Here is a 24235-nt window from a genome sequence, read left to right on the forward strand (position 1 = left end):
CGTATGTGTGTAACCTACCTGCCAGATCGTATCAACAGAAGACAGTGCAGCAGGCAGGTAATGAAGTTCACGTTGGCATTGTAGGTTGCCATGACTACATCCCAGCGCTCCATGACCACCCGCAGCGTATTGATGACAGCTTCCTGTTCGGCCTGTGTGCGTTGTGGGCGGGACAGGAAGTAGAGCAGGGCTCGGTTGGTGCTGGTGTAGAGGGAGGAAACTGTGTTCTCTTTCTGTGATAGGCCCTTCTCCAGCACCTGACAAGAAACAGCAGGTGAAAACATTCAGATGGTTGCAGATAAACAGAAAGCCGATGTTACATTGTAGTCGCGCTGTGTGGAATTGTGGTTGCAGTTGCATGCCATGTCACCGACTTCGAAGTCGGACATCAGACTGCTAATTTGTTTAACACTTATCCAGGCGTTGTGAGATAGGGCAGGCGACTGCAACGTAGTCAGCCTGGAACGCTACCAGAATTGTTATGAATATAGCTGAATAGAGCTGACAAATCTTGACTTGGTAAATGAAGAACAATCATGTTTGTGTTTCACATCACAGTTTTATCTGAACATTCTTTAACATTACTTACACCCATGGCAGCACATAGCATTCAGAGTGTTTCTCACCACCACTATCTGGTCAGCTAGGAAGGTGAGCAGGTTCTCTGGCTCAACCAGAAACATGCCGCTGTAGAGTTTCTCCAGAAACTTCTGACTGAAAAGCACCATGTTCTCCATCAGTGTGGCCATCTGCCCCTCAGGTCTCTGGGAGTTTGACTCTGATGACAGAGGGAGAAAGATCTGTTGAGTGACATGATACAATATTTTATTGTCCATTTGCATGGGAAATTATTTTGTGATTGTGTGCGTGTGTGTCTGTGTGCGCATGTGTGAGGTGTGTCTGTGTGCCTGTGTGTATGTATGCTTTGTGGACATGTGTGAGTGCATGTGTGAGGTGTGTGTGTGCTCTACCCTGTGTGGTGAGGTGTGTGTTATGTCCATTCTCCTGGCTGGTCATGTGGATGATATCCATGAAGAACTCAATCAATTCAGTCTGGAAGACCTGTCTCCGCTCCAACGATGCTCCTTCTGGGGAATACTGCAACACATGCACACGCACGCACGCACGCACGCACGCACACACACACACACACACACACACACACACACACACACACACACACACACACACACACACACACACACACACACACAGGGTTGAACATGTGCTCCTAAGATAGCAGCCATCCCTGTCTTCTCTCCATCTCCCCTGGTGTTTAGTTACAGGGACCACGTTTAGATGCATACCAATATCTCGTTATTATTCTGGATCCACAAGCGTTCTGTTTTTGAGTTGACACATACATTGCCTTCAGAAAGTATTCACACCGCTTGAATTTTTCAAAACAACATTGTGTTACAGCCTCAATTTAAAATGGATTACATTTAGATTTTGTTTTGACTGGCCTACACACAATACCCCATAGGTAAATTTTTACAAATTAATATAAAAAATGAAAAGCTGAAATATCTTGATTCAATAAGTATTCAACCCCTTTTTTATGGCAAGCCTAAATAAGTTCAGGAGAAAAAAATAAAGCTTAACCTGTTTAGGATAGGGGGCCATATTTTCACGGCCGGATAAAAAACATACCCGATTTAATCTGGTTACTACTCCTGCCCAGTAACTAGAATATGCCTATAATTATTGGCTTTGGATAGAAAACACCCTAACGTTTTTAAAACTGTTTGAATGGTGTCTGTGAGTATAACAGAACTCAAATGGCAGGCCAAAACCTGAGAAGATTCCATGCAGGAAGTGGCCTGTCTGAGAAGTTGTGTTTCATCTTGGCTCTTTTTATTGAAGACTGAGGATCTTTGCTCTAACGTGACACTTCCTACGGCTCCCATAGGCTCTCAGAGCCCGGGAAAAAGCTGAATGATATCGAGGCAGCCTCTGGCTGAAACACATTATCGCTTTTGGCAAGTGGCCGATCAGAGTACTATGGGCTTAGGCGCGTGCCCGAGTCGACCGAGTGCTTTATTTTCTTTCGTCTGTTTACCTAAACGCAGATTCCCGGTCGGAATATTAGCGCTTTTTTATGAGAAAAATTACATAAAAATTGATTTTAAACAGCGGTTGACATGCTTCGAAGTACGGTAATGGAATATTTAGAATTTTTTTGTCACGAATTGCGCCATGCTCGTCACCCTTATTTACCCTTTCGGATAGTGTCTTGAACGCACGAACAAAACGCCGCTGTTTGGATATAACTATGGATTATTTTGAACCAAAGCAACATTTGTTATTGAAGTAGAAGTCCTGGGAGTGCATTCTGACGAAGACAGCAAAGGTAATAACATTTTTCTTATAGTAAATCTGACTTTGGTGAGTGCTAAATTTGCTGGGTGTCTAAATAGCTAGCCCTGTGATGCCGGGCTATCTACTGAGAATATTGCAAAATGTGCTTTCACCGAAAAGCTATTTTAAAATCGGACATAGCGAGTGCATAGAGGAGTTCTGTATCTATAATTCTTAAAATAATTGTTATGTTTTTTGTGAACGTTTATCGTGAGTAATTTAGTAAATTCACCGGCAGTGTTCGGTGGGAATGCTAGTCACATGCTAGTCACATGCTAATGTAAAAAGCTGTTTTTTGATATAAATATGAACTTGATTGAACAAAACATGCATGTATTGTATAACATAATGTCCTAGGTGTGTCATCTGATGAAGATCATCAAAGGTTAGTGCTGCATTTAGCTGTCTTCTGGGTTTTTGTGACATTATATGCTAGCTTGAAAAATGGGTGTCTGATTATTTCTGGCTGGGTACTCTGCTGACATAATCTAATGTTTTTCTTTCGCTGTAAAGCCTTTTTGAAATCAGACAGTGTGGTTAGATAAATGAGAGTCTTGTCTTTAAAATGCAGTGAAATAGTCATATGTTTGAAAAATTGAAGTTTTTGTATTTTTGAGGAATTTGTAATTCGCGCCACGCCTATCATTGGATATTGGAGCAGGTGTTCCGCTAGCGGAACGTCTAGATGTAAGAGGTTAAGAATAAGTAAAGACACATTCCCATGACGACAAATCTGACCTCTCCCCTCTCTGGGCCCCAAGTGTCTGAGCCCCAGCTAAGGTAGACGTGCAACTGAATCCAGTTGGACACTTTCTAATGACAAGTATCTCAAATAAGCATATTATACTAATAAAACATCTTAATTATCTGTTACCCAACTAATTCTGATTCGTCCATGACACATCAAAGAGAAGTGTATCTTTAAAATGTTGTTAAATAGTTGAATGTTTGAGAAAGTAGAATTATAACATTTTGTTGTTTTAAATTTCACCTGAATGGTGTGTCCTGGTGGGAGCTGGCGTGTGATGCTCACCTGTGTGTGTGTGTGTGTGTGTGTGTGTGTGTGTGTGTGTGTGTGTGTGTGTGTGTGTGTGTGTGTGTGTGTGTGTGTGTGTGTGTGTGTATATACCTCCAGTAGCAGCAGTAGGGGGTGTGTGTGTTCTTTGGCAGGCACGTTGAGCAGGCTGTCCATTAAGAGGATACGGATGAAGTCACACACCTGCTTCCTGGTTGGCTGACACACCCACTTAGGCACCTCCTCTTCACTCTGAGGAGACGAGAGCAAGAATATTACTATTTATCAAAACCCCCATCATAGGTCTGATGCCACTACAGAAGAAAGATGAAGTAGAGGAGGAGAAAGACACACACACCTCAGGGGGAAACACAGTGCTGGCAAGCGTGTGTAGAAACTCTGGAGACGTCCATAGTGGGTCTCGGGAGCGGTGATTGTGTACCAGACAGAGGAACTGCATCACACTGCCGGAAAACTGAAACTCCCAAGATGCATCAGCGGCAGATGACCGCTATACATGGAGAGCGACAACAAACAGGACAGTATTTAGATTGAGGAAGGGTGTATAGTAAGTTCAAACTGATGCCATTAATAGTAACCATTTACAATGTTAAGTGCTTTGAGACTACATTAGCGCAATTGTCTCAGAGTGAGAATGTAAAATCATTTCTGTGTTATGTTTTGAACCCAGTTGTCTCACCTGTGTGATGATGGCCTTGACCAGCTCCAGTAGCATGGCTGCAGACTTGGAACACAGCTGTAGGGGAGCAGAGTTTGTGTACGCTGTGCTGTCAATCACTGCCTGTAGAACTTCATCCAGATCCAGCTACAGAGGAGACCACAGAGGACATACACGTTTAAAGTCCAACACAGGAATCATCTCATGGATGCCAAAATAGATTTAGCTTTGTTTGATTTACTTTACAGTTAATCATGAGAATTGAATTGTGCAAAATAACCGGAGTGTTTGGAGCCCTATTAAAATGCTCCTAATATCTTGCCATTTCACTTCAATGTAACTTAAGTCACTTTAATGTACTTTAACTACTTTATATCCAGGTTAGTGTCATGTTACCTGTCCGTCAGGTGTTTCTCCTCCTCTCTTCCCCAGCAGTAGAGAGGCCAGCGCTCCGTACACCTGAGGCAGGTGAGCCTGGTGGACCAGAAGCCTTTGCAGCACGTCAAAGCCTGCGCAGGTGACACTCTGACACTCATAGGACCACTCATAAGCTCTCAGGTTGTCTAAGAGACACACAAAAACAAATATCATACAATACATTAAAGGAAAGAATACATCACCGGTGCCAGACTACGGTGGGTATTTAAGGTGTTTTACAATACATTCGGTTGGAGGGTAGTACACAAAACAACAATCCATTGATTAGAGAGTAAGTCTACACAGTCGACACGATGAGAGTATAAACTTCTTTGCATATCTACTCATGTAATGTAAACATTTAGAAAACGGGTTGTTTGGATCCTGGATGCTGATTGGTTGATAGCAGGGAGCTATAGCACCACAATACCCGCATTCCACAGGTAATGCCTGTTAACATCCATTCTCCCACAGGCGTGACTGACAGCTTCTCTGAGCAAGGCAAATTCAGTTATCAGGATCATTATAAAGGATATAAACAAAGAAATGACGATAAAGAAATTATGGTAAAAGAAACAAAAGTGCACATAGTTTGCAGTCATTTCAGCTGCTTGATGTTATTGTGTGTTAGCTTGCCTTGACAATCAGCTGGTTGTTGCCTATTTATACATTATTCATCAAATCATTAAGTTCTTGTTGCCTAGTTATATACTGAATAAAAATATAAATACAACATTCAACAATTTCAACGATTTTACTGAGTAACAGTTCATATAAGAAAACAGTCAATTTAATTCAATTCATTAGTCCCTAGTCTATGGATTTCACATGACTGGGCAGGAGTGCAGCCATGGGTGGGCCCACCTACTTGGGAGCCAGGCCCACCCCACCCACTGGGGAGCCAGGACCTGCCAATTAGAATGAGTTTTTCCGCACAAAAGGGCTTTATTACAGACAGAAATACTCCTCAGTTCATCAGGTGTCTGGGAGGTCTCAGATGATCCTGCAGGTGAAGAAGCCAGATGTGAAGGTCCTGGGCTGGCGTGGTTACATGTGGTCTGCGGTTGTGAGGCCATTCTGGACATACTGACAAGTACTCTAAAATGAAGTTGGAGGCTGCTTATGGTCGAGAAATGTACTTTGAATTCTCTCGCAACAGCTCTGGTGGACATTCTCTGATGGACATCATGCCAATTGCACACTCCCTCAAAACTTCAGACATCTGTGGCATTGTGTTGTGTAGGAAATAAATGTACATTTTAGAGTGGCCTTTTACTGTCCCCAACACATATAGACACATTTGAAAAAACATTTTTGAGAGAAATAAGCGTTTTGTCCGTATGGAAGAATTTGGGGATCTTTTATTTCAGCTCATGAAACATGGGACCAACACTTTACATGTTGCGTTTATAGTTTTGTTCAGTATAAATGATTTATTAAATCATTAGGCCTATTTATTGAAGTTCTTGTCTCTCGTCATTATTGAACCTCTGCTAGCTAGCTAGCTACATGCCAATGATTTCTTTAACATTGCAACGTGGAATGAATAGAATGAAAGACTGGGTCAAAATAATTAACAATATGTTTATGTAATGTAATACAAATCATGTTAATGAACTATAAAACATACAGTATCTAAACAAAAGTATATCGTACCTATGACAACAGAGGGTTCATCCAGGCTCTCTACTAGGGTGCCTGGGGACACGCCCTCTCTGAAGCTGTTCCGCTCGCTCTGATTGGCCAGGAGGAGTGTGAGTAGGCGGAGCCCTAGGCACAGGGTGGAAGAGTGGAGGCGGGGCTGCAGGAACAACAGGAACCAATCACTGCCCAGTGTCTGGATCAGCTCTTTCTGCTCACTGCAGGTGGACACACACACACAGTAGAACAAACATGTTAAAAATGCAGTAGTTCCATTGAAACCCATGTTAACCCTATGGTGAGCGGTTTGACCCTGCAGATACTCACTCTGCAGTGAGAAGACTGTCTGAGCTGATGAGGTCACAGAGAGAAGACAGCAGTTGATTACGGACCCACACTGGTCTGGCTGGACTGAAACTAGCTACAGGAGAGAGGAGAGAATTACTATACACTGACAGTGGTTGGGGTAATGGTTAACCCCTAAGGTCTAAGGGGCCCGGGGATGGGTTTCTACTAAGCTAATATATGTCATTGTTTTAAGATGACCATACCATGGATCATTTAGCTATTTGATTTTGAATTTTAGGTCCCCTGTAAGTATAAAAAAAATACACAAAAAAAATTGTTGAATTTAGTCTTACTGCTATGGCAAAACACAGTCAAAACATTTATCAAAAGGAAGTAAGTTTTGTGTCTGTCCTCCACTCAGTGGTCAGTGTATTAGGTTCAACCATCTAGAACCAGGTCGGACCTCCCTTTGCCACCAGAACAGCCTGGATTCTTCAGGGAAACGCTGCTCAATCGGTATCAAGGGACCAAACGTGTGTCAGGAAACATTCCCCACATCATTACACCACCACCACCAGTTGACACAAGGCAGGATGGGGCCAGGCAGGATGGTGCTGCAATAGCCCATCCGTGACAAGGACCAACATGTTCTGCGTTCCGAGATGCCGTTCTGCACACCACTGTTGTACTGCGCTGTTATTTGTCTCTTTGTGACCCACCTGTTAGCTTGCACGATTCTTGAGCTCCTTTGACTGCTCATCAATGAGCTGTTTTTGCCCACAGGGCTGCCACTGACTGGATGTTTTTTGTTTGTCGCACCATTCTCGTTAAACCCTAGACACTGTCATGTGTGAAAAGTCCAAGAGGCCTGCCATTTCTGAGATATTGCATACGGCGCGCTGGCACCAACGATCATACCACGGACAAAGTCACTTAGAATGGGCAAAACAAATGACCTAAAATTCAATCGAACAGTAACTGAATGCCTCGTTGACTGTCAGCCTGCTTTATATAGCAAGCCACAGCCACGTGACTCCCTGTCTGTAGGATCTAACCATTTTTGTGAACGGGATGGTGTGCCTAATAACCTGGACACTGAGTGGATATCTGAGACATATAACAAGGATCAGGAAATGATTTATGTGTTTTTTACCCATATTTAAGTCCTTTTTTACGTCACTAAAGTACTTCCATATATACTGGATGTACAAAACATCAGGAACACCCTGCTAATATTGAGTTGCACCCCATTTTACTTCAGAGCAGCTTTAATTAGATGGTGCATGCTCTCTACAAGGTATCAAAAGCGTTCCACATGGATGCTGGCCCATGTTGACTCCAATGCTTCCCACAGTTATGTCAAGTTGGCTGGATGTCTTTTGTGTGGTGGACCATTCTTGATACACACGGGAAACTGTAGAGCATGAAAAACCCAGCAACATTGCAGTTCTTGACACACTCAAACTGGTGCGCCTGGCACCTACTTCCATACCTCGTTCAAAGGCACTTCAATATTATATCTTGCCCATTCACCCTCTGAATGGCATACATTCACAAACCATGTCTCAATTGTCTCAATGCTTAAAAATCCTTCTTAAAACCTGTCTCATCCCCTTCATCTACACTGATTGAAGTGGATTTAACAAGTGACATCAATAAGAGATCATAGTGTTCACCTGGATTTACCTGTTCAGTCTATGAACAGGTGTTCTTAATATTTTGTACACTAAGGGTATACTGTACTTCCATATATTTTTTTAAACTGGTACTGGGCTACGTTCAGACAAGTCTTGTGAGGCTTGTGGGCATCCTAGAGCAAAACAACCAACGTGTTTGTGAGAGTCTCACCTTTCGATGTTGGGGTCACATTAGTGTGTAACCTAAACTGTTCGGATGCTACAGACAGAAATTGACAAATCGGCCGTACCGACTTCAGACGAGTCCCATTACTCTTGTGGGGGTCGTAGAGTAAAGCATAGAACACCATCATGTTTGTCTTTCCATAGAGGGGTCATATTAGTTTCTAGGCCAAACCGTTTTCGTGAGAAGACCGATTTTCGGGATGTCTCCTGGTCTGACAAACACTGCTGTAGCTCTGCCACCTTCCACCGCAGATGCGGAAGGCTGACATCGGTGGATGTGGTGGATTGCAAAAAAACAGATATCTCTAATTTAAACATACAGATTTTGATGGGGATTTTAGTTGTTATGCTAATTCGATTTCTGTGTGGGCATTAGGGATGTGATTAGGGTTAGGCTAGAACTAAAATGTGCCGTCAGATGCTCGCTTAAGTTCTGGGTGAGACGGGTTAGACAATACTAGAACGAGGAGTGGAAGCAGGGCGGTAGCTCCAACCTCTCTGCAAGTTACGGACAAGTCTATGGGCCAAATGTCCCCTCTCCTACCGAAATTAGAAAGACGCAAACACCTGCAAAATCAGAATTTATCAGAAAAAAAAAATGTGTGCTGGAACCAAGTTCCTTGTTTGTCGTCGAATCCCACGGTCTGTTAAACACTATGACACCAGTTTACGTGCATCTGTCCAGGCGAGACTAGGCTGAACTGGAATAGAGCTATTAGCTACTTGTGGGGCTGTACCTTTGGTTTCCTCATCAAGAGAGTCAGAGAGTCCAGAGCTTTCACTCACACTTGGGGGAGGCACGGTGTACACCAGGAAGAGGCCAAGTCTGGAACAAATAGAAAACACACACTTGGTTTAGTACACTAGTGACAAATACACAGCACAATAAGAAGAATGAATGGCTGTCCCATGAAAGACAACACTAAAATTAAACACAGATGAGTATTTCCTATGTGTGTACTGCATATGCCTGTGACACAGAGGTGTGTGTGTGTGTACCTGCGTATGTCGGTGGAGGTGAAGTGTCCTCTAAGCAGGTGAGTGATGATACAGATGGCAACCTTTACTTTCCTGGGGGTCACCATGGGGTCAGCCAATAGGAAGAGCAGTTTAGGCACCAGACCCAGGTTATACATGGCCTTTGCATTACCATGGTCACCACTGGGGGAAAGGGTGGGGGGAGGTGCAGAAGTTCCTTGTTCAATTTACTTGTGGTTGAAGTAAAGTAAGTGTGTAATTTTAACAAGGGTAGCACAACATTTTGTTTTGATGGCTCATGAAGATACTCTACCTTGATGATTTCAGGATTTCAGCAAAGTGATTGAGAACTGACAGGTCCAGACTTTCTGCAGTGTTCTTCCACACCTTCAAGGGAAGGAGCAAATGTTAGAACACCTTCCTAATATTGAGTTGCACCCCCCCCCCTCACAACAATTCGTCAGGGCATGGACTCTACAAGGTGTCAAAAGCGTTCCACAGGGATGCTGGCCCATGTTGACTCCAATGCTTCCCACAGTTGTGTCAAAGTGGCTGGATGTCCTTTGGGTGGTGGACCATTCTTGATACACACGGGAAACTGTTGATCATGAAAAACCAAGCAACATTGCAGTTCTTGACACACTCAAACTGGTGCGCCTGGCACCTACTTCCATACCCCGTTCAAAGGCAATTATATATTTTGTCTTGCCCATTCACCCTTTGAATAACACACATACACAATCCATGTCTCAATTGTCACAAGGCATAAAAAAAAATATTTAACCCATCTTCTTCCCTTCATATACACTGATTGAAGTGGATTTAACAAGTGACAGCAATAAGGGATCATAGCTTTCACCTGGATTCACCTGGTCAGTCTATGTCATGGAAAGAGCAAGTGTTCCTAATATTTTGTACACCCAGTCTATATCTAACAGGTGGTGTCTAGGTATCAGCTCTAGGAGTTGATTTGGGAATGTAGGGTTGGTGTAGGGCTGGTGGTAGTACGGTACCTCCAGGTCACAGAGCAGGGCATTGAAGGCGGGTCTGTTGTGTAGACAAGCGGCTCCAGATCCCAGGTGGTCCACTGAACCAGACAGAGACAGCACCAGCTGAAAGGTTCTACTGCTCAACACACCGCTCTTAATCTTCAGCAGGAATGCTAGGAGCTAGAGACAGGGAGGAGGAGATGAGGAACAGAGTCATCATCCCAAGGCAACCACTTTTTAATGTAATTATTGTCATCTACGTTTGGGGGCATCCAGAAGTTTGGGCTGTACAGATATGTCATGAGGCGCCAAAATTCTATCCATTCCGTTTCGTAAAGACCTGACTGGGTTGTGTTCATTAGGGGATGCAGTGGAAAACATTTCAAAACATTTTGCAAGAGAAGTCCAGTTAATCACTCCGTTTCAGTCCATTTTATTCCATTTGGTGCCTAATGAACACGACTTTAATGACAGGTGTTTGGGTTGTACCTACCTTGTAGCCATTGATGCGTGTCATCTCCCGCTCCATGGCAGGGCTTGTCTCCAACACAGACAGCAGAACTTTCACTGCTGCGTACAGCGCTCCGTCGTCTGCCGCCATAGCAACCATGCTTAGGATCACCGCCGGCCCACCAAGGTACAGAAAGCCATCCCCTGCGCTGCTGGGAGCGAACGTCCGCACTCCTGACCGACACCACAACACACGTTCAAACTGTATACTGTGAACAGTTAATAGTACCATACAGATTGACCTCTGATGAAAGCTCACTTACATTTCTTAACTCTTTACACTCGTACCCGTATAAGGGTTGGAAATGTCAGATTTGGGCACTAATAAGTGACAAAATTTGAACGTAGTGGCTGAACAATAACATCAGAGCTCAGGCTCTGCGCTTCACAGCACTGTATGTGTTTTAACGGATAACCGTTCTAAACTTGACACTGCATCGAGTCATCTTAATTTTCAGTATTTCCCTCACTCAGACGTTGCCCCTGTCCCTCCCGGTAATTGGGCAACTTTTGCTAATGTTTTGTTGTCTGAGTGTGGAAAATTCTGTAAATTAAGATGACTCAATGTATTTTGAAAGATGAGATGTTGAGGATTATAATAAATACCGCTTTGATGAAAAACAAGCAAGTGAGTCCAAATGTATACTTCACATCTCCAAATCATAAAACTCATGTCATATACAGTGTCAACATTTATGTAGAGTTACAAGATGTAGAGTTGGATGTAGAGTTACAAGATGTAGAGTTACAAGATGATGTAGAGTTACAATAGGACATGCCGTCATACCAGTGGAGGCTCCTCAGAGGAGGAAGGGGAGGACCATCCTCCTCAGTGAATTTCATAAAAATGTAAATTGTAAAACATTAAAAAAGTTATCCTTTTTAGATAAAACTAACCTAAATATAATCACATCACCAAATAATTGATTAAATCACACTATTTTGCAAAGAAGTTCTACAGTAGCCTCAACAGCACTCCATACGGTAGCACCATGGTGTTGCCGGAGGAAAGCTAGCTTCCGTCCTCCTCTGGGTACATTGACTTCAATACAAAACCTAGGAGGTTCATGGTTCTCACCCCCTTCCATCGACTTACACACTAATTATAAGAACTTCTGGAGGACATCCTCCAGCCAATCAGAGCTCTTGCAGCATCAACTGACATGTTGTCCACCCAATCAAAGGATCAGAGAATGAATATAGTACTGAAAGCATAAACTACAGCTAGTTAGCACTGTAGTGTATAAAATGTGAAAAACAGTAGTTGAACAGTTCTGAACAAATGAATTTCTTCCAAAATGAAGGAGAAGCAAGGGTTTACTAACGCATTAGCTCAATTATCTATGCTGACTAAGACGTTACCTTAGCTAATATGATGACAACGATGTAGGCTGTGTGTAGCGGTTTGGCTTGGAAAGTTTTTTTCACCTGGTCACATACAGCTGATGTGTTGTGCATTGAAGTCCAAAAGTGAAGGGAAGAGGTAAGAGGAGGAAAGCACTTAGATGCGAGAAGGAATACAACGTGGCTGCTATGAAAGTGAACTGTGTTTACGCGTGATCATGGGTGTATTCATTCCGCTGATTCTGTTGAAAAACCTTTCTTAAACGGAACAAAACGAGGATAAACATACCTGAATTTGTCCAATAGAAACTCTCGTTTGCAACTGTTGGACTAATGATTACACCCAATATTTTTTATTTTATTTTTATTTCACCTTTATTTAACCAGGTAGGCTAGTTGAGAACAAGTTATATCAGCTAGATGCAGGCAAGAGTTTGCAAGGTGATATTGAAAGTCACTGTCTGTCACCTCAAATTTGTCTCTCGAACCTGTGTGCACCAACGTTGTAAACTTTCATTCATAGTCTAGGTTATAGCAACTTCATGATGGGTATAGGGAAAATTTGAGTATCATGTAGTAGCCTAAACCTATCGATGTTACGTTGAGCTGAGTGAATGGAATATGAATGAGAGTCATTCAATATGCTCTAATACAAATAAGGCCATGCTCATGAAAAAAAAATGTCCTTCCACATCTTTAACGGCACTGACAGCCACTGTGTAATACCCTGGGTTGTTCTGAACATAATTGACTTATTTGTTTATTTATTGTGAAGACAATTCACACGCCCCTGAATGCACTCATGACTCCTTTCTATGCGCACCAAAATTAAGATGTGTTTCTCTGAATTGCCTTGTGAAAGCCTAACACCATAAGATCATATTTTGTAACTTAGCTAGTCATGTTGGCATTAGAACAGGCTTTCAAATCATGTCCACCTGACCCATATTGCGATTTAGAATAGACCATTTTTGGATTGCGTAAACAATAACAGTAATTGTGTGATGGAGGGGTAGCAGAGTTATATTCCTCACAAAACAACTACAAGTGTGCTTGCTCTAGTTCCTCAACGGCACAGCCAGGAAAGCTCAAAAAAGTACCTTAAAGTTATACTCTTCTTTAAGGCATAAAAAGTGCATTGAAATTGCTTAGCGACTGTGCACACTTTGGAGAGGTGTGTTGCCACTTGGAGACACCAGTTAGTCCTCTCACTCAAACTCTTGTCATTTTGTTGTCCAGGAAATGTTACTGAATGCATCCAGAGTATTTTCTGTAAATGTAAAATGGACATAAAATCAACAGTGCCATGTTTGGAATCAGTCTTGACTCAGGTGACCTGTTGTGTACTCACCTTATCTCCAAACTGTTCCCTTTCAATTGCTACCATGGTTATGCATTTCATATTTATTCCGTAAGAAACATTTCAATTTAGCCCTATCCATATAGGCCAATTCCCACGAGTGTAAAGGGGTAAACTGCGTATTTTGTTAGTCTTCGAAAGTAATATGATCCGAATACTAAAGTTTCCCTTTACACAAATACAATTTCACACGTCTTCCACAACAGTTAAGTCCACCAAATTAATTTGAATGAATGCGCTGTTGGTTGTTTACCAAAGTGTCCAACCAGTGCAGCTCCTATGGTGCGTGCAGTGCCAGTCAGGTGGTGGCTGATGTTTTGAGACAGGAACACAGGGGTGGAGTTATCTCTGGACGTGATTCCCATCTGAAATAGAACACACAGGAGACAACATACAATTTGTTATGCTCTCAGTACTGACAGGACAGCACTGGGCCCTATATTTTTCTGATCAGGTATTGTCAGGACTTCCCCGGTTCTACTAATCACCCCAAACAGTTACCCCAAATATCCCCAAACAACCACAAACATATACCCCAAACAACCACAAATAGGTACTCCAAACAACCCTAAACAAACACAAACCATAGAAATAGAATGAATAGAACTGGCGTCCTTTTCAATGATGGCATAATGGGTGGACTGGCGGCCATTGTGAGTATACCCATAGGAGCAAAGCAGGAAGTAAAAGCAGGAAGTGGACCCATCAATATGTGATGTGATTTGTTGATTCACATCAGTTAACATAATTTGAATGAATGTTCTACATGACCATGGAAAAGATTGCATCACAATACCAGGCAGCCATTTTGAGTGTACCCATGAGTTTACCAGTCAAATTTCCAGCGTTAGAGGTTCCAAGCCCATTCTATTAATTCTATGCATATGCCAACCCCAAACAAGTACCCCAAATAACCCCAAATCAGAAATATGGGGTCCTACTAATCACCCCAAACAACCACAAACAACCCCAAATAGATGCCCCAAACAACCATTAACAATAGGGAAGCATCCAGCTGCAGATTATGCATGCTTAGGGCACTTGGTCTGCGAACCTCATAGCCCAAACATTAACCCTGGACGGCAGGTAGCCTATTGGTTAGAGCGTTGGACTAGTAACTGGAATGTTGCAAGATCAAATCCCAGAGCTGACATGGTAAAAATCTGTTATTCTGCTCCTGAACAAGGCACTGTTACTAGGCCGTCATTGAAAATAAGAATTTGTTCTTAACTGACTTGCCTAGTTAAATAAAAGTAAAAAAACATGTGTCTCAGTTGGTATGGGTGCCTGTAGTGCTCTAATGCTCTGGACCAGAGCTATAATCTGTCACTAGCTCTGATCAAGGGGGTTTAAAAAATATTTTCAGTACCAGTCAAAAGTTTGGATACACCAACTCATTCCAAGGTTTTTCTTTATGTTTACTATTTTCTACATTATAGAATAATAGTGAACACATTAACACTATGAAAGAACACATATTGAATCATGTAGTAACCAAAAAAGTGTAAAACAAATCAAAATATTTTTTATATTTTAGATTCTTCGAAGTGGCAACCCTTAGCCTTGATGACAGCTTTGCACACTCTTGGCAATCTCTCAACCAGCTTCATGAGGTAGTCACCTGTAATGCATTTCAACTAACAGGTGTTACTTGAAATGTTAACATTAATTTGTAGAATTTCTTTCCTTCTTAATGCGTTTGAGCCAGTTGGTAGGGGTGGTATACAGAAGATAGCCCTATTTGGTAAAAGACCAAGGTCCTGAGTGCTCTGAAGCAGGTTTTCATCAAGGATCTCTCTGCAATTTGCTCTGTTCATCTTTCCCTCGATCCTGAGTAGTCTGTATTTAGACCTTTAGCTATGAGACTCGAAATTGAGCACAGGTGCATCCTGTTTCCATTGATCATCCTTGATATGTTTCTACAACTTGATTGGAGTCCACCAGTGGTAAATTCAATGGGTTGGTCATGATTTGGTAAGGCACACACCTGTCTTATATAGATAAGGTCCCAGAGTTGAAAGTGAGTGTCAGAGGAAAAACCAAGCCATGAGGTTGAAGGAATTGTCCGTAGAACTCCGAGACAGGATTATGTCGATGCATAGATCTGGGGAAGGGTACCAAAAAATGTCTGCGGCATTGAAGGTCCCCAAGAACACAGTGGCCTCCATCATTCTTAAATGGAAGAAGTTTGGAACCACCAAGACTCCTCCTACAGCTGGCCATCCAGCCAAACGGAGTAATCGGTGGAGAAGCACTTTGGTCAGGGAGGTGACCAAGAACCTGATGGTCACTCTGACAAAGCTTCAGAGTTCCTCTGTGGTGATGGGAGAATCTTCCAGAAGGACAACCATGCCAAGGGCACTATCCCTACGGTGAAGCATGGTGGTGGAAGCATCATGCTGTGGGGATGTTTTTCAGCAGCAGGAACTGGGAGACTAGTCAGGATCGAGGGAAAGAGGAACGGAGCAAATTACAGAGAGATCCTTGATGAAAACCTGCTCCAGAGCGCTCAGGACCTCAGACTGGGGCAAACATTCACCTTCCAACAGGAGAACGACTCTAAGCACACAGCCAAGACAATGCAGGAGGAGCTTTGTGACAAGTCTCTGAATGTCCTTGAGTGGCGCATCCAGAACCCGGACTTGAACACGATTGAACATCTCTGGAAAGGCCTGAAAATAGCTGTGCAGCGATGCTCCCCTTCCAATCTGGCAAAGCTTGAGAGGATCTGGAGAGAAGAATGGGAGAAACTCCCCAAATACAGGTGTACCAAGCTTATAGCATCATACCCAAGAAGACTCAAGGCTGTAATTGCTGCCAAAGGTGCTTCAAAAAAGTACTGAGTAAAGGGTCTGAATACTTATGTAAATGTAATATTTCAGTTGTAATTGTTTTTATACATTTGCAAAAATTCTCAAAAACTGTTTTTGCTTTGTCATTATGTGTTATTCTGTGTAGATTGATGAGGAAAAAAAACGTGTAAAAAAAGCACAGAATCGTCTAGAATGTTATTGTATGCTGTAGCATTAAGATTTCCCTTCACTGGATCTAACAGGCCTACCCTGAATCATGAAAACCATCCCCAGACCATTATTCCTCCTCCACCAAACTTTACATTTACTTTTTAAATGTACTTTGCACTATGCATTGGGGCAGGTAGCGTTCTTCTGGCATCTGCCAAACACAGATTCATCCATCGGACTGCCAGATGGTGAAGCATGATTAATCACTCCAGAGAACGTGTTTGCACTGCTCCAGAATCCAATGGCGGCGAGCTTTACACCACTCCAGCCAGTGCTTGGCATTGCGCATGGTGATCTTACGCGTGTGCGGCTGCTCAGCCATGGAAACCTATTTTATGAAGCTCCCGATGAACATTTCGGTTCTTGTGCTGACATTGCTTCCAGAGGGTGTTTGGAACTCGGTAGTGAGTGTTGCAACTGAAAACAGACGATTTTTACGTGCTACGTGTGTCAGCGCTTGGCGGTCCCATTCTGTGAGCTTGTGGGGCCTACCACTCCGTGGCTCAACGTTGTTAATCCTAGACATTTCCACTTCACAATAACAGCACTTAGCGTTGACCGGGGAAGCTCGAGCAGGTTTTTTTATTTAGTATATAAGCTCGTACTGTGTTTGCCCCACTATTTATTGAGAAATCCCCCATCATAGTAATATTTCCTGCATCACACAATGATACCTTCCCCATTTCTACCCCCTATGGACTTCAAATCTCCCACAAATGAAATGTTCCCCCCTAAAATGGTTTAACCCATATCTGGCAACCCTGTTTAGCTTTTGCGCTACAGTTAGGCTAGGCAGTAGGCTTGTATTTGGGTTGATGATCTGTGGGGTGATAACATTTTATTTGCTTTGTGATTTGTCCAAAACTGTAATCAATTTGTGAAGTCATATGCTTCGGTTATTGTATACACTGTAACAAGTACATTGAAGATTTGTAATAGCTGAAAAGTGGCCAAACTCAGTTCATATTTTTCTGGCAAAGAACGCAGCCATCTTTGACTTTGTTTATTTGCGTATTATAGTGATTGGTATTCTGGGATTAGGGAGTTTTCACTTGTCAAACAAACATGGCTGCCATCATAAAGAATTTAGTTCATGTTAGCTTAGCTGACACGCATCTCTTTTCTAAACGATATTACATTTCTCAATTTTTCTAACCAGAGATGTGGTACATTGTAAACAAGTCTAGCTACGAATATTTATTTTAAAAAAATTTATGAAATGAATTGAAATGTATGCATTCACTACTGTAAGTCGTTCTGGATAAGAGCGTCTGCTAAATTACTAAAATGTAAATGTAATGTAGCTATTAGGTTGCTAACTTATGTTTAGTTTTTTTGTCAGCGCAACCTGTTATTTAGACTGGTTTATGGAATGAGTTTGGCTGTGGATGTGTTCCGTGTGATGCTTGGATGATAAAGTTTGAGTTTATCTTTTACAATAAAAGGTGAAATTGAGGGATAAAGTTGTTAAGACCTTTATTTTCCATCAGTACAAAACATTGTTTAGATGCTTTTCAGACAACAATGCTGTTTAAACATGTTTGTTGCATCATACGTTCTGTTGCTACTGTTCCAATCACATATTTGCGATGGTACGCTGCAAGGACCATTCAACAATGATCACAAATATGTGATTGTATGCATCAAAAGGGTTAACCAATCATCTGTCATCTGAATCAGTGCAGTACAAGTTGAGTGCCCTTCTCTATATGCATGGTGACAGTCAGCAGTTGACTATTTAGAACCCATAGCGGCCGTCAACTGACTTTCTATAAATTACTATAGTGGCCGAGAATGGCCTTGTTTTCTTAAAATAATGTACATGTCAATATCGCAAAATTAACTTGCAAACAACCTGTTGTTGTATTCGCGTGGCTGTTGTCATCAACCAGAAACCGGAAACAGGGTATGCTGTCATTTGACTTTTTTTATATTGTCGATGCAGTGAAACTTGGGGAATAGATTGTCATGATAACTTGGTTGGTACAGGCAAGCACATCAGCGGTGGAGCATGGAAATTGTTGAAGTGTTTAGCTGAGTATAGACAGCTAACTAGTTGGTTGTTTGTTTTTGTTTCTACCAATATAAATTACATGGAAATGGCCCAAGCTGCTTGCTGTAGCAAACTAGCTAGCAAATTAGTTAGTCTGTCAGGCAAGAACAGTTGTGTGTAGCGGTAAACATGGGCTGCACTCACGAAGCGTCAACCTCAGCTGTCACTTTCACTAGCTAGCTAAACAGACAAATAGCCACCGAAATGAAGGCTAGAATAATTAGTGTTGATCTGTTGGGCTTAGGTTATGGTTTGTAAATTCTGCTAGGTGCAGATACTAATATGCTATACATTTCCTTGTTTTCCTATTATTTGAAAGCTTAGCCTTCAGCCACGCTCAAGGTCCTAAACGATATCATTACCGCCATCGATAAAAGACAATACTGTGCAGCCGTTTTCATCAACCTGACCAAGGCTTTCGACTCCGTCAATCACCACATTCTTATCAGCAGACTCAACAGCAGACTCAACGTGCTTCTTTCACATGCATTGCTTGCTGTTTGGGGTTTTAGGCTGGGTTTCTGTACAGCACTTTGAGATATCAGCTGATGTACGAAGGGCTATATAAATAAATTTGATTTGATTTGATTTGAACAGCCTTGTTTTCTGAAATGACTGCCTCGCCTGGTTCACCAACTACTTCTCAGATAGAGTTCAGTGTGTCAAATCAGATGGCCTGTTGTCCGGACCTCTGGCAGTCTCTATGGGGGTGCCACAGGGTTCAATTCTTGGGCCGACTCTTTTCTCTGTATACATCAATGATGTCGATCTTGCTGCTGGTGATTCTCTGATCCACCTCTACGCAGACGACACCATTCTGTATACTTCTGGCCCTTCTCTGGACACTGTGTTAACAAACCTCCCGACGTGCTTCAATGCCATACAACACTCCTTCAGTTGCCTCCAACTGCTCTTAAATGCAAGTAAAACTAAATGCATGCTCTTCAACCGATCGCTGCCCGCACCCGCCCGCCCGTCTAGCATCACTACTCTGGATGGTTCTGACTTAGAATATGTTGACATCTACAAATACCTAGGTGTCTGGTTAGACAGTAAACTCTCCTTCCAGACTCACATTAAGCATCTCTAATCCAACATTAAATCTAGAATCGGCTTCCTATTACGCAACAAAGCATCCTTCACTCATGCTGCCAAACATACACTCGTAAAACTGACTATCCTACTGATCCTTGACTTTGTTGATGTCATTTACAAAATAGCCTCCAAGACTCTACTCAGCAAATTGGATGTAGTCTATCACAGTGCCATCGGTTTTGTCACCAAAGCCCCATATACTACCCACCACTGCGACATGTATGCTATCATTGGCTGGCCCTCGCTTCATATTCGTCGCTAAACCCACTGGCTCCAGGTCATCTATAAGTCTTTGCTAGGTAAAGCCCCACCTTCTCTCAGCTCACTGGTCACCATAGCAGCACCCACCCGTAGCATACGCTCCAGCAGGTATATTTCACTGGTCATCCCCAAAGCCAACTCCTTCCAGTTCTCTGCTGCCAATGACTGGAACGAATTTCAAAAATCACTGAAGCTGGAGTCTTATATCTCCCTCACTAAATTACTGTCCCAGCTTTCTAACTAATCAGCTAACATTGGTGAACTCTGTATTTGTATTTATTATGGATTCCCATTAGCTCCCTCAGGCCCCTAATCCACCACTACCACATATCTACAATACAAAATCCATGTTATCGTGTGTGTGTATGTGTCTGTGCCTGTGTTTGTGTTGATTCATAGTCCCTGCTGTTCCATAAGGTGTATTTTATCTGTTTTTTAAATCTAATTTTACTGCTTGCATCAGTTACTTGATTTGGAATAGAGTTCCATGTTCCATGTAGTCATGGCTCTATGTAGTACTGTGCACCTCACATAGTCTGTTCTGGACTTGGGGTCTGTGAAGAGACCTCTTGTGGCATGTCGTGTGGGGGTTTGCATCGGTGTCCTGGCTGTGCACCACCACTTCAAACAGAGCTCGGTGCATTCAACATGTCAATACCTCTCTTAAATACAAGTAGTGATGAAGTCACTTTCTCCTCCACTTTGAGCCAGGAGAGATTGACATGCATATTATTAATATTCACTCTCTGTGTGTGACAGACTTCTCCCCATCTTAGCTACTGTTGTATCAATATGTTTTGACCATGACAGTTTACAATCCAGGGTTACTCCAAGCAGTTTAGTCACCTCAACTTGCTCAATTTCCACATGATTTATTACAAGATTTAGTGGAGGTTGAGGGTTTAGTTCATGATTTGTCCCAAATACAATGCTTTTAGATTTAGAAATGTTTAGGACTAACTTATTCCTTGCCACCCACTCTGAAACTAACTGCAGCTTTTTGTTATGTGTTGCAGTCATTTCAGTAGCTGACATGTATAGTGTTGAGTCATCCTCATACATAGACACATTGGCTTTACTCAAAGCCATTGGCATGTCATTAGAAAATTTTTTTAAAGTAAGGGGCCTTCCTGATTCTACCTGGACTTTGTTGGAGAGGCTTCCATTAAAGAACACCGTCTGTGTTCTGTTAGACAGGTAACTCTTTATCCACAACATAGCAGGGGGTGTAAAGCCATAACACATACGTTTTTCCAGCAGCAGACTATGATTGATAATGTCGAAAGCAGCACTGAAGTCTAGCAAAAAAGCCCCCACAATCCTTTCATCATCAATTTCTCTCAGCTAATCATCAGTCATTTGTGTAAGTTCTGTGCTTGTTGAATGTCCTTCTCTATAAAAATGCTGAAAATTTGTTGTCAATTTGTTTACTGTAAAATAGCATTGTGTCTGGTCAAACACTATTTTTTTTTTAGTTTATGAAGGGGAACAGGCTGACTGGTTGGCTATTTGAGCATGTACAGGGGGTTTTACTATTCTTAGGTAGCAGAATGACTTGTGCTTCTCTCCAAGCCTGGGGGCACACACTTTCTAGTAGGCTTACATTGAAAATCTGGCAAATAAGAGTGGCAATATCATCTGCTATTATCCTCAGTAATTTTCAATCCAAGTTGTCAGACCCCGCTGGCTTGTCATTGTTGATAGACAACAATAACGTTTTCACCTCTTCCACACTCACTTTACGGAATTCAAAATTACAATGCTTGTCTTCATAATTTGGTCAGACATACTTGGATGTGTAGTGTCAGCGTGAGTTTGCCTTTTTTCCAAACATTTTATATAAGGTGCTCCAAAGCTTTTTACTATCATTCTTTATGTAATTAATCTTTGTTTCATAGTGTAGTTTCTTCTTTTTATTCAGTTTAGTCACACAATTTCTCAATTTGCAGAACATTTGCCAATCGGTTGTGCAGCCAAACATATTTGTCATTCCTTTTGCCTCATCCTTCTCAACCAAACAATTTTTTGATTCCTTTTCAATCCAAGGGGATTTACCAGTTTTTACAGTAATTTTCTTAATGGGTGCATGCTTATTAGTAACTGGAATAAGCAATTTCATAAATGTGTCAAGTGCAGCATCTGTTTGTTCCTCATTACACACCACGGACCAACAAATATTATTTTTGTCAACAACATAGGAATCACTACAAAACATATTGTATGACCTCTTATACACTATATTAGGCCCAGCCTTTGGAACTTTGGTTTTCCTAGATATGGCTACTATATTGTGATCACTACATCCGATGGATCTGGCTACTTCTTTCAAGCAAATTTCTGCAGCATTAGTAAAGATGTGATCAATAGATGTCAATGCTTTCATTCCTGTGCTGTTTGTAACTACCCTGGTAGGTTGACAACCTGAACCAGGTTGCAGGCACTGGCTACAGTTTGCCATTTTTTCTTGAGCGGGCAGCTTGAGGAAACCAGTCAATATTTGAATCACCCAGCTAAACATACCTCTCTGTTGACATCACATACATTATCAAGCATTTAACACATGTTATCCAGATACTGACTGTTAGCACTTGAATGGGCTTTAGGTGAGGCAGATGAACCTGTAGCCATATTACTTCAACAGTATTTAACATGAGATCCTCTCTAATCTTTACAGGAATGTGTTTCTGAATATAAACAGTAACACCTCCACCATTGGCATTTTTATATTTTCTGTAAATGGTATAACCTTGTATTGCTACCATTGTATCATCAAAGGTATTATCTAAGTGAGATAGTCATATTATGAATGTCATCTGTTACAAGCAAATTATTGATTTCATGAACCTTGTTCCTTAAGCTACATATGTTAACGTGGGCTATTTTGAGCACTTTTCTTCTGGGTTGCATACTTGTTTGTAGTGCTTTACTGGGAGGCTTAGCATAAGAAGATATGCTCATGTTATTTATGTTAGTGCAGGGTGAGCTGCACACAATGGTCTTCCTCCTAGGGCACACCACCTGAGTGCTAACAGTATGCATCTGGTTTGTAGGCACATGATTACTGCATACAATAGCTGTAGGATCAGCAGTGGCATTCAGAGCAGTTAGAGGGACATTTGGTTACTTACATTGTGTCTACCAACGCCCCTGGTGTAATGTACATTTACTGAAGCATTATGACAACTCTGCATCACAATGGTAGGGATTAGCTAAACTGGGCTTGGGTCATTGATAAGTCATTGTCTCAACGCAGCCTTATAATGCTGTGAAAGGATCCAGGAACCCAAATGATTGGGTGGATCCCATCCTCCTTATAAAATGTGTTGTTTGTTTCCAAAAGCTTTCTAAATTGTCAACAAAAGGTACACCCATTGAGCTGCAATAAACACGTAGCCAGTTGTAAAGGGAAAGAATCCTGCTAAAGCATTCAATGCCACAATTCAGAGAGGGCACACGGCTAGATATGATGGGTCTTTTGTTAGTTTCTAGCAGAGAGTCAATCAGCCCTTTAAAATCCAGTTTCAACTGTTCAGAGCTGCCCTTCATAATGTCATTAAAACCCACATGGACTACGATATAATCGATGTCCATGTCCTGACGTAGTACATTCGGGAGCAGCTTAGTAATGTAATTAGCTCGAGCTCCAGGATAGGACATTGTTTTTGCACCTGGAAAGGTTGCTCCCGGAGCCTGGTGCAGGCCTCCGACAGACGGAGGAGCCCCACTCGATACAGAGCAGGGACGAAAGTTTGCCAACGTTGACTTCGAAATCATAGTAGTAGGCACTGCGGCTGAAGACATGGGCACGCCCAGCGACGAAGGTGCAGGAAGCTCAGGCTCCAGGACAATGAAACTATTCATTGTTTGTATCCTCAAGGGGCCTCTCGTTGGGAGTGTAGACTGCTTTGCGGGAGGCCGCTGTCTTCGGCTTCCACGGCTCGTGACATGCGACCAATGTTCATTGCCTTGCTCCTCTTGCTGTGCTCCTTTGACTCCGCTATCAGATGGGGAGCTCTGGGCAACACCGACCAGTCGGATAACGACAAACGACAAGGCGGAGATGCATCCAACAAGCGCGAACGCCGTCCAGCTGCCGGTGTAGAAAATGTAAACATTCCACTCTGCGTTTTCCCCAGTTTCTTACGTAGGCTGGCGACGTGCGTGATCAAGGAAGCCACCTTGGAACTGAGTAATCCGGTTTGTCCCGAAATAAAAAATAACAAACCAAATGTTTCAAGCATACACTATAGTTAGTATGTCAGGCAAGAAAGCAAGAGTTGATTGGAGGAGATTGTGTGTGTGTGTGTGTGGGGGGGGGGGGGGGGGATGGGAGTCATGTAACTGTATCACACAATTTGT

At 42.3% G+C, this 24235-nt stretch overlaps 1 protein-coding gene across 4 annotated transcripts in view; it reads right to left on the reverse strand.

Moving 5' to 3' along the window:
- Positions 1-24235, reverse strand: part of wdfy4 (WDFY family member 4) — a 211162-nt gene that overhangs the window by 113048 nt on the left and 73879 nt on the right. For all 4 annotated transcript variants that reach the window (XM_014198725.2, XM_014198716.2, XM_014198734.2 and 1 more), the window contains exons 25-39: positions 13698-13809; positions 10724-10914; positions 10255-10410; positions 9555-9628; positions 9263-9424; positions 9001-9089; positions 6441-6534; positions 6129-6331; positions 4452-4618; positions 4077-4202; positions 3735-3887; positions 3491-3628; positions 972-1098; positions 627-778; positions 19-257 (exon numbers count right to left, since the gene is read on the reverse strand). In XM_014198725.2, the coding sequence (XP_014054200.2) occupies positions 19-257; positions 627-778; positions 972-1098; positions 3491-3628; positions 3735-3887; positions 4077-4202; positions 4452-4618; positions 6129-6331; positions 6441-6534; positions 9001-9089; positions 9263-9424; positions 9555-9628; positions 10255-10410; positions 10724-10914; positions 13698-13809 (2183 nt within the window). The remainder of the gene's footprint in view (positions 1-18; positions 258-626; positions 779-971; positions 1099-3490; positions 3629-3734; positions 3888-4076; positions 4203-4451; positions 4619-6128; positions 6332-6440; positions 6535-9000; positions 9090-9262; positions 9425-9554; positions 9629-10254; positions 10411-10723; positions 10915-13697; positions 13810-24235) is intronic.

The sequence above is a fragment of the Salmo salar genome, chromosome ssa01 (genome assembly GCF_905237065.1).
Source record: "Salmo salar chromosome ssa01, Ssal_v3.1, whole genome shotgun sequence".
Lineage (NCBI taxonomy): Eukaryota > Metazoa > Chordata > Actinopteri > Salmoniformes > Salmonidae > Salmo > Salmo salar.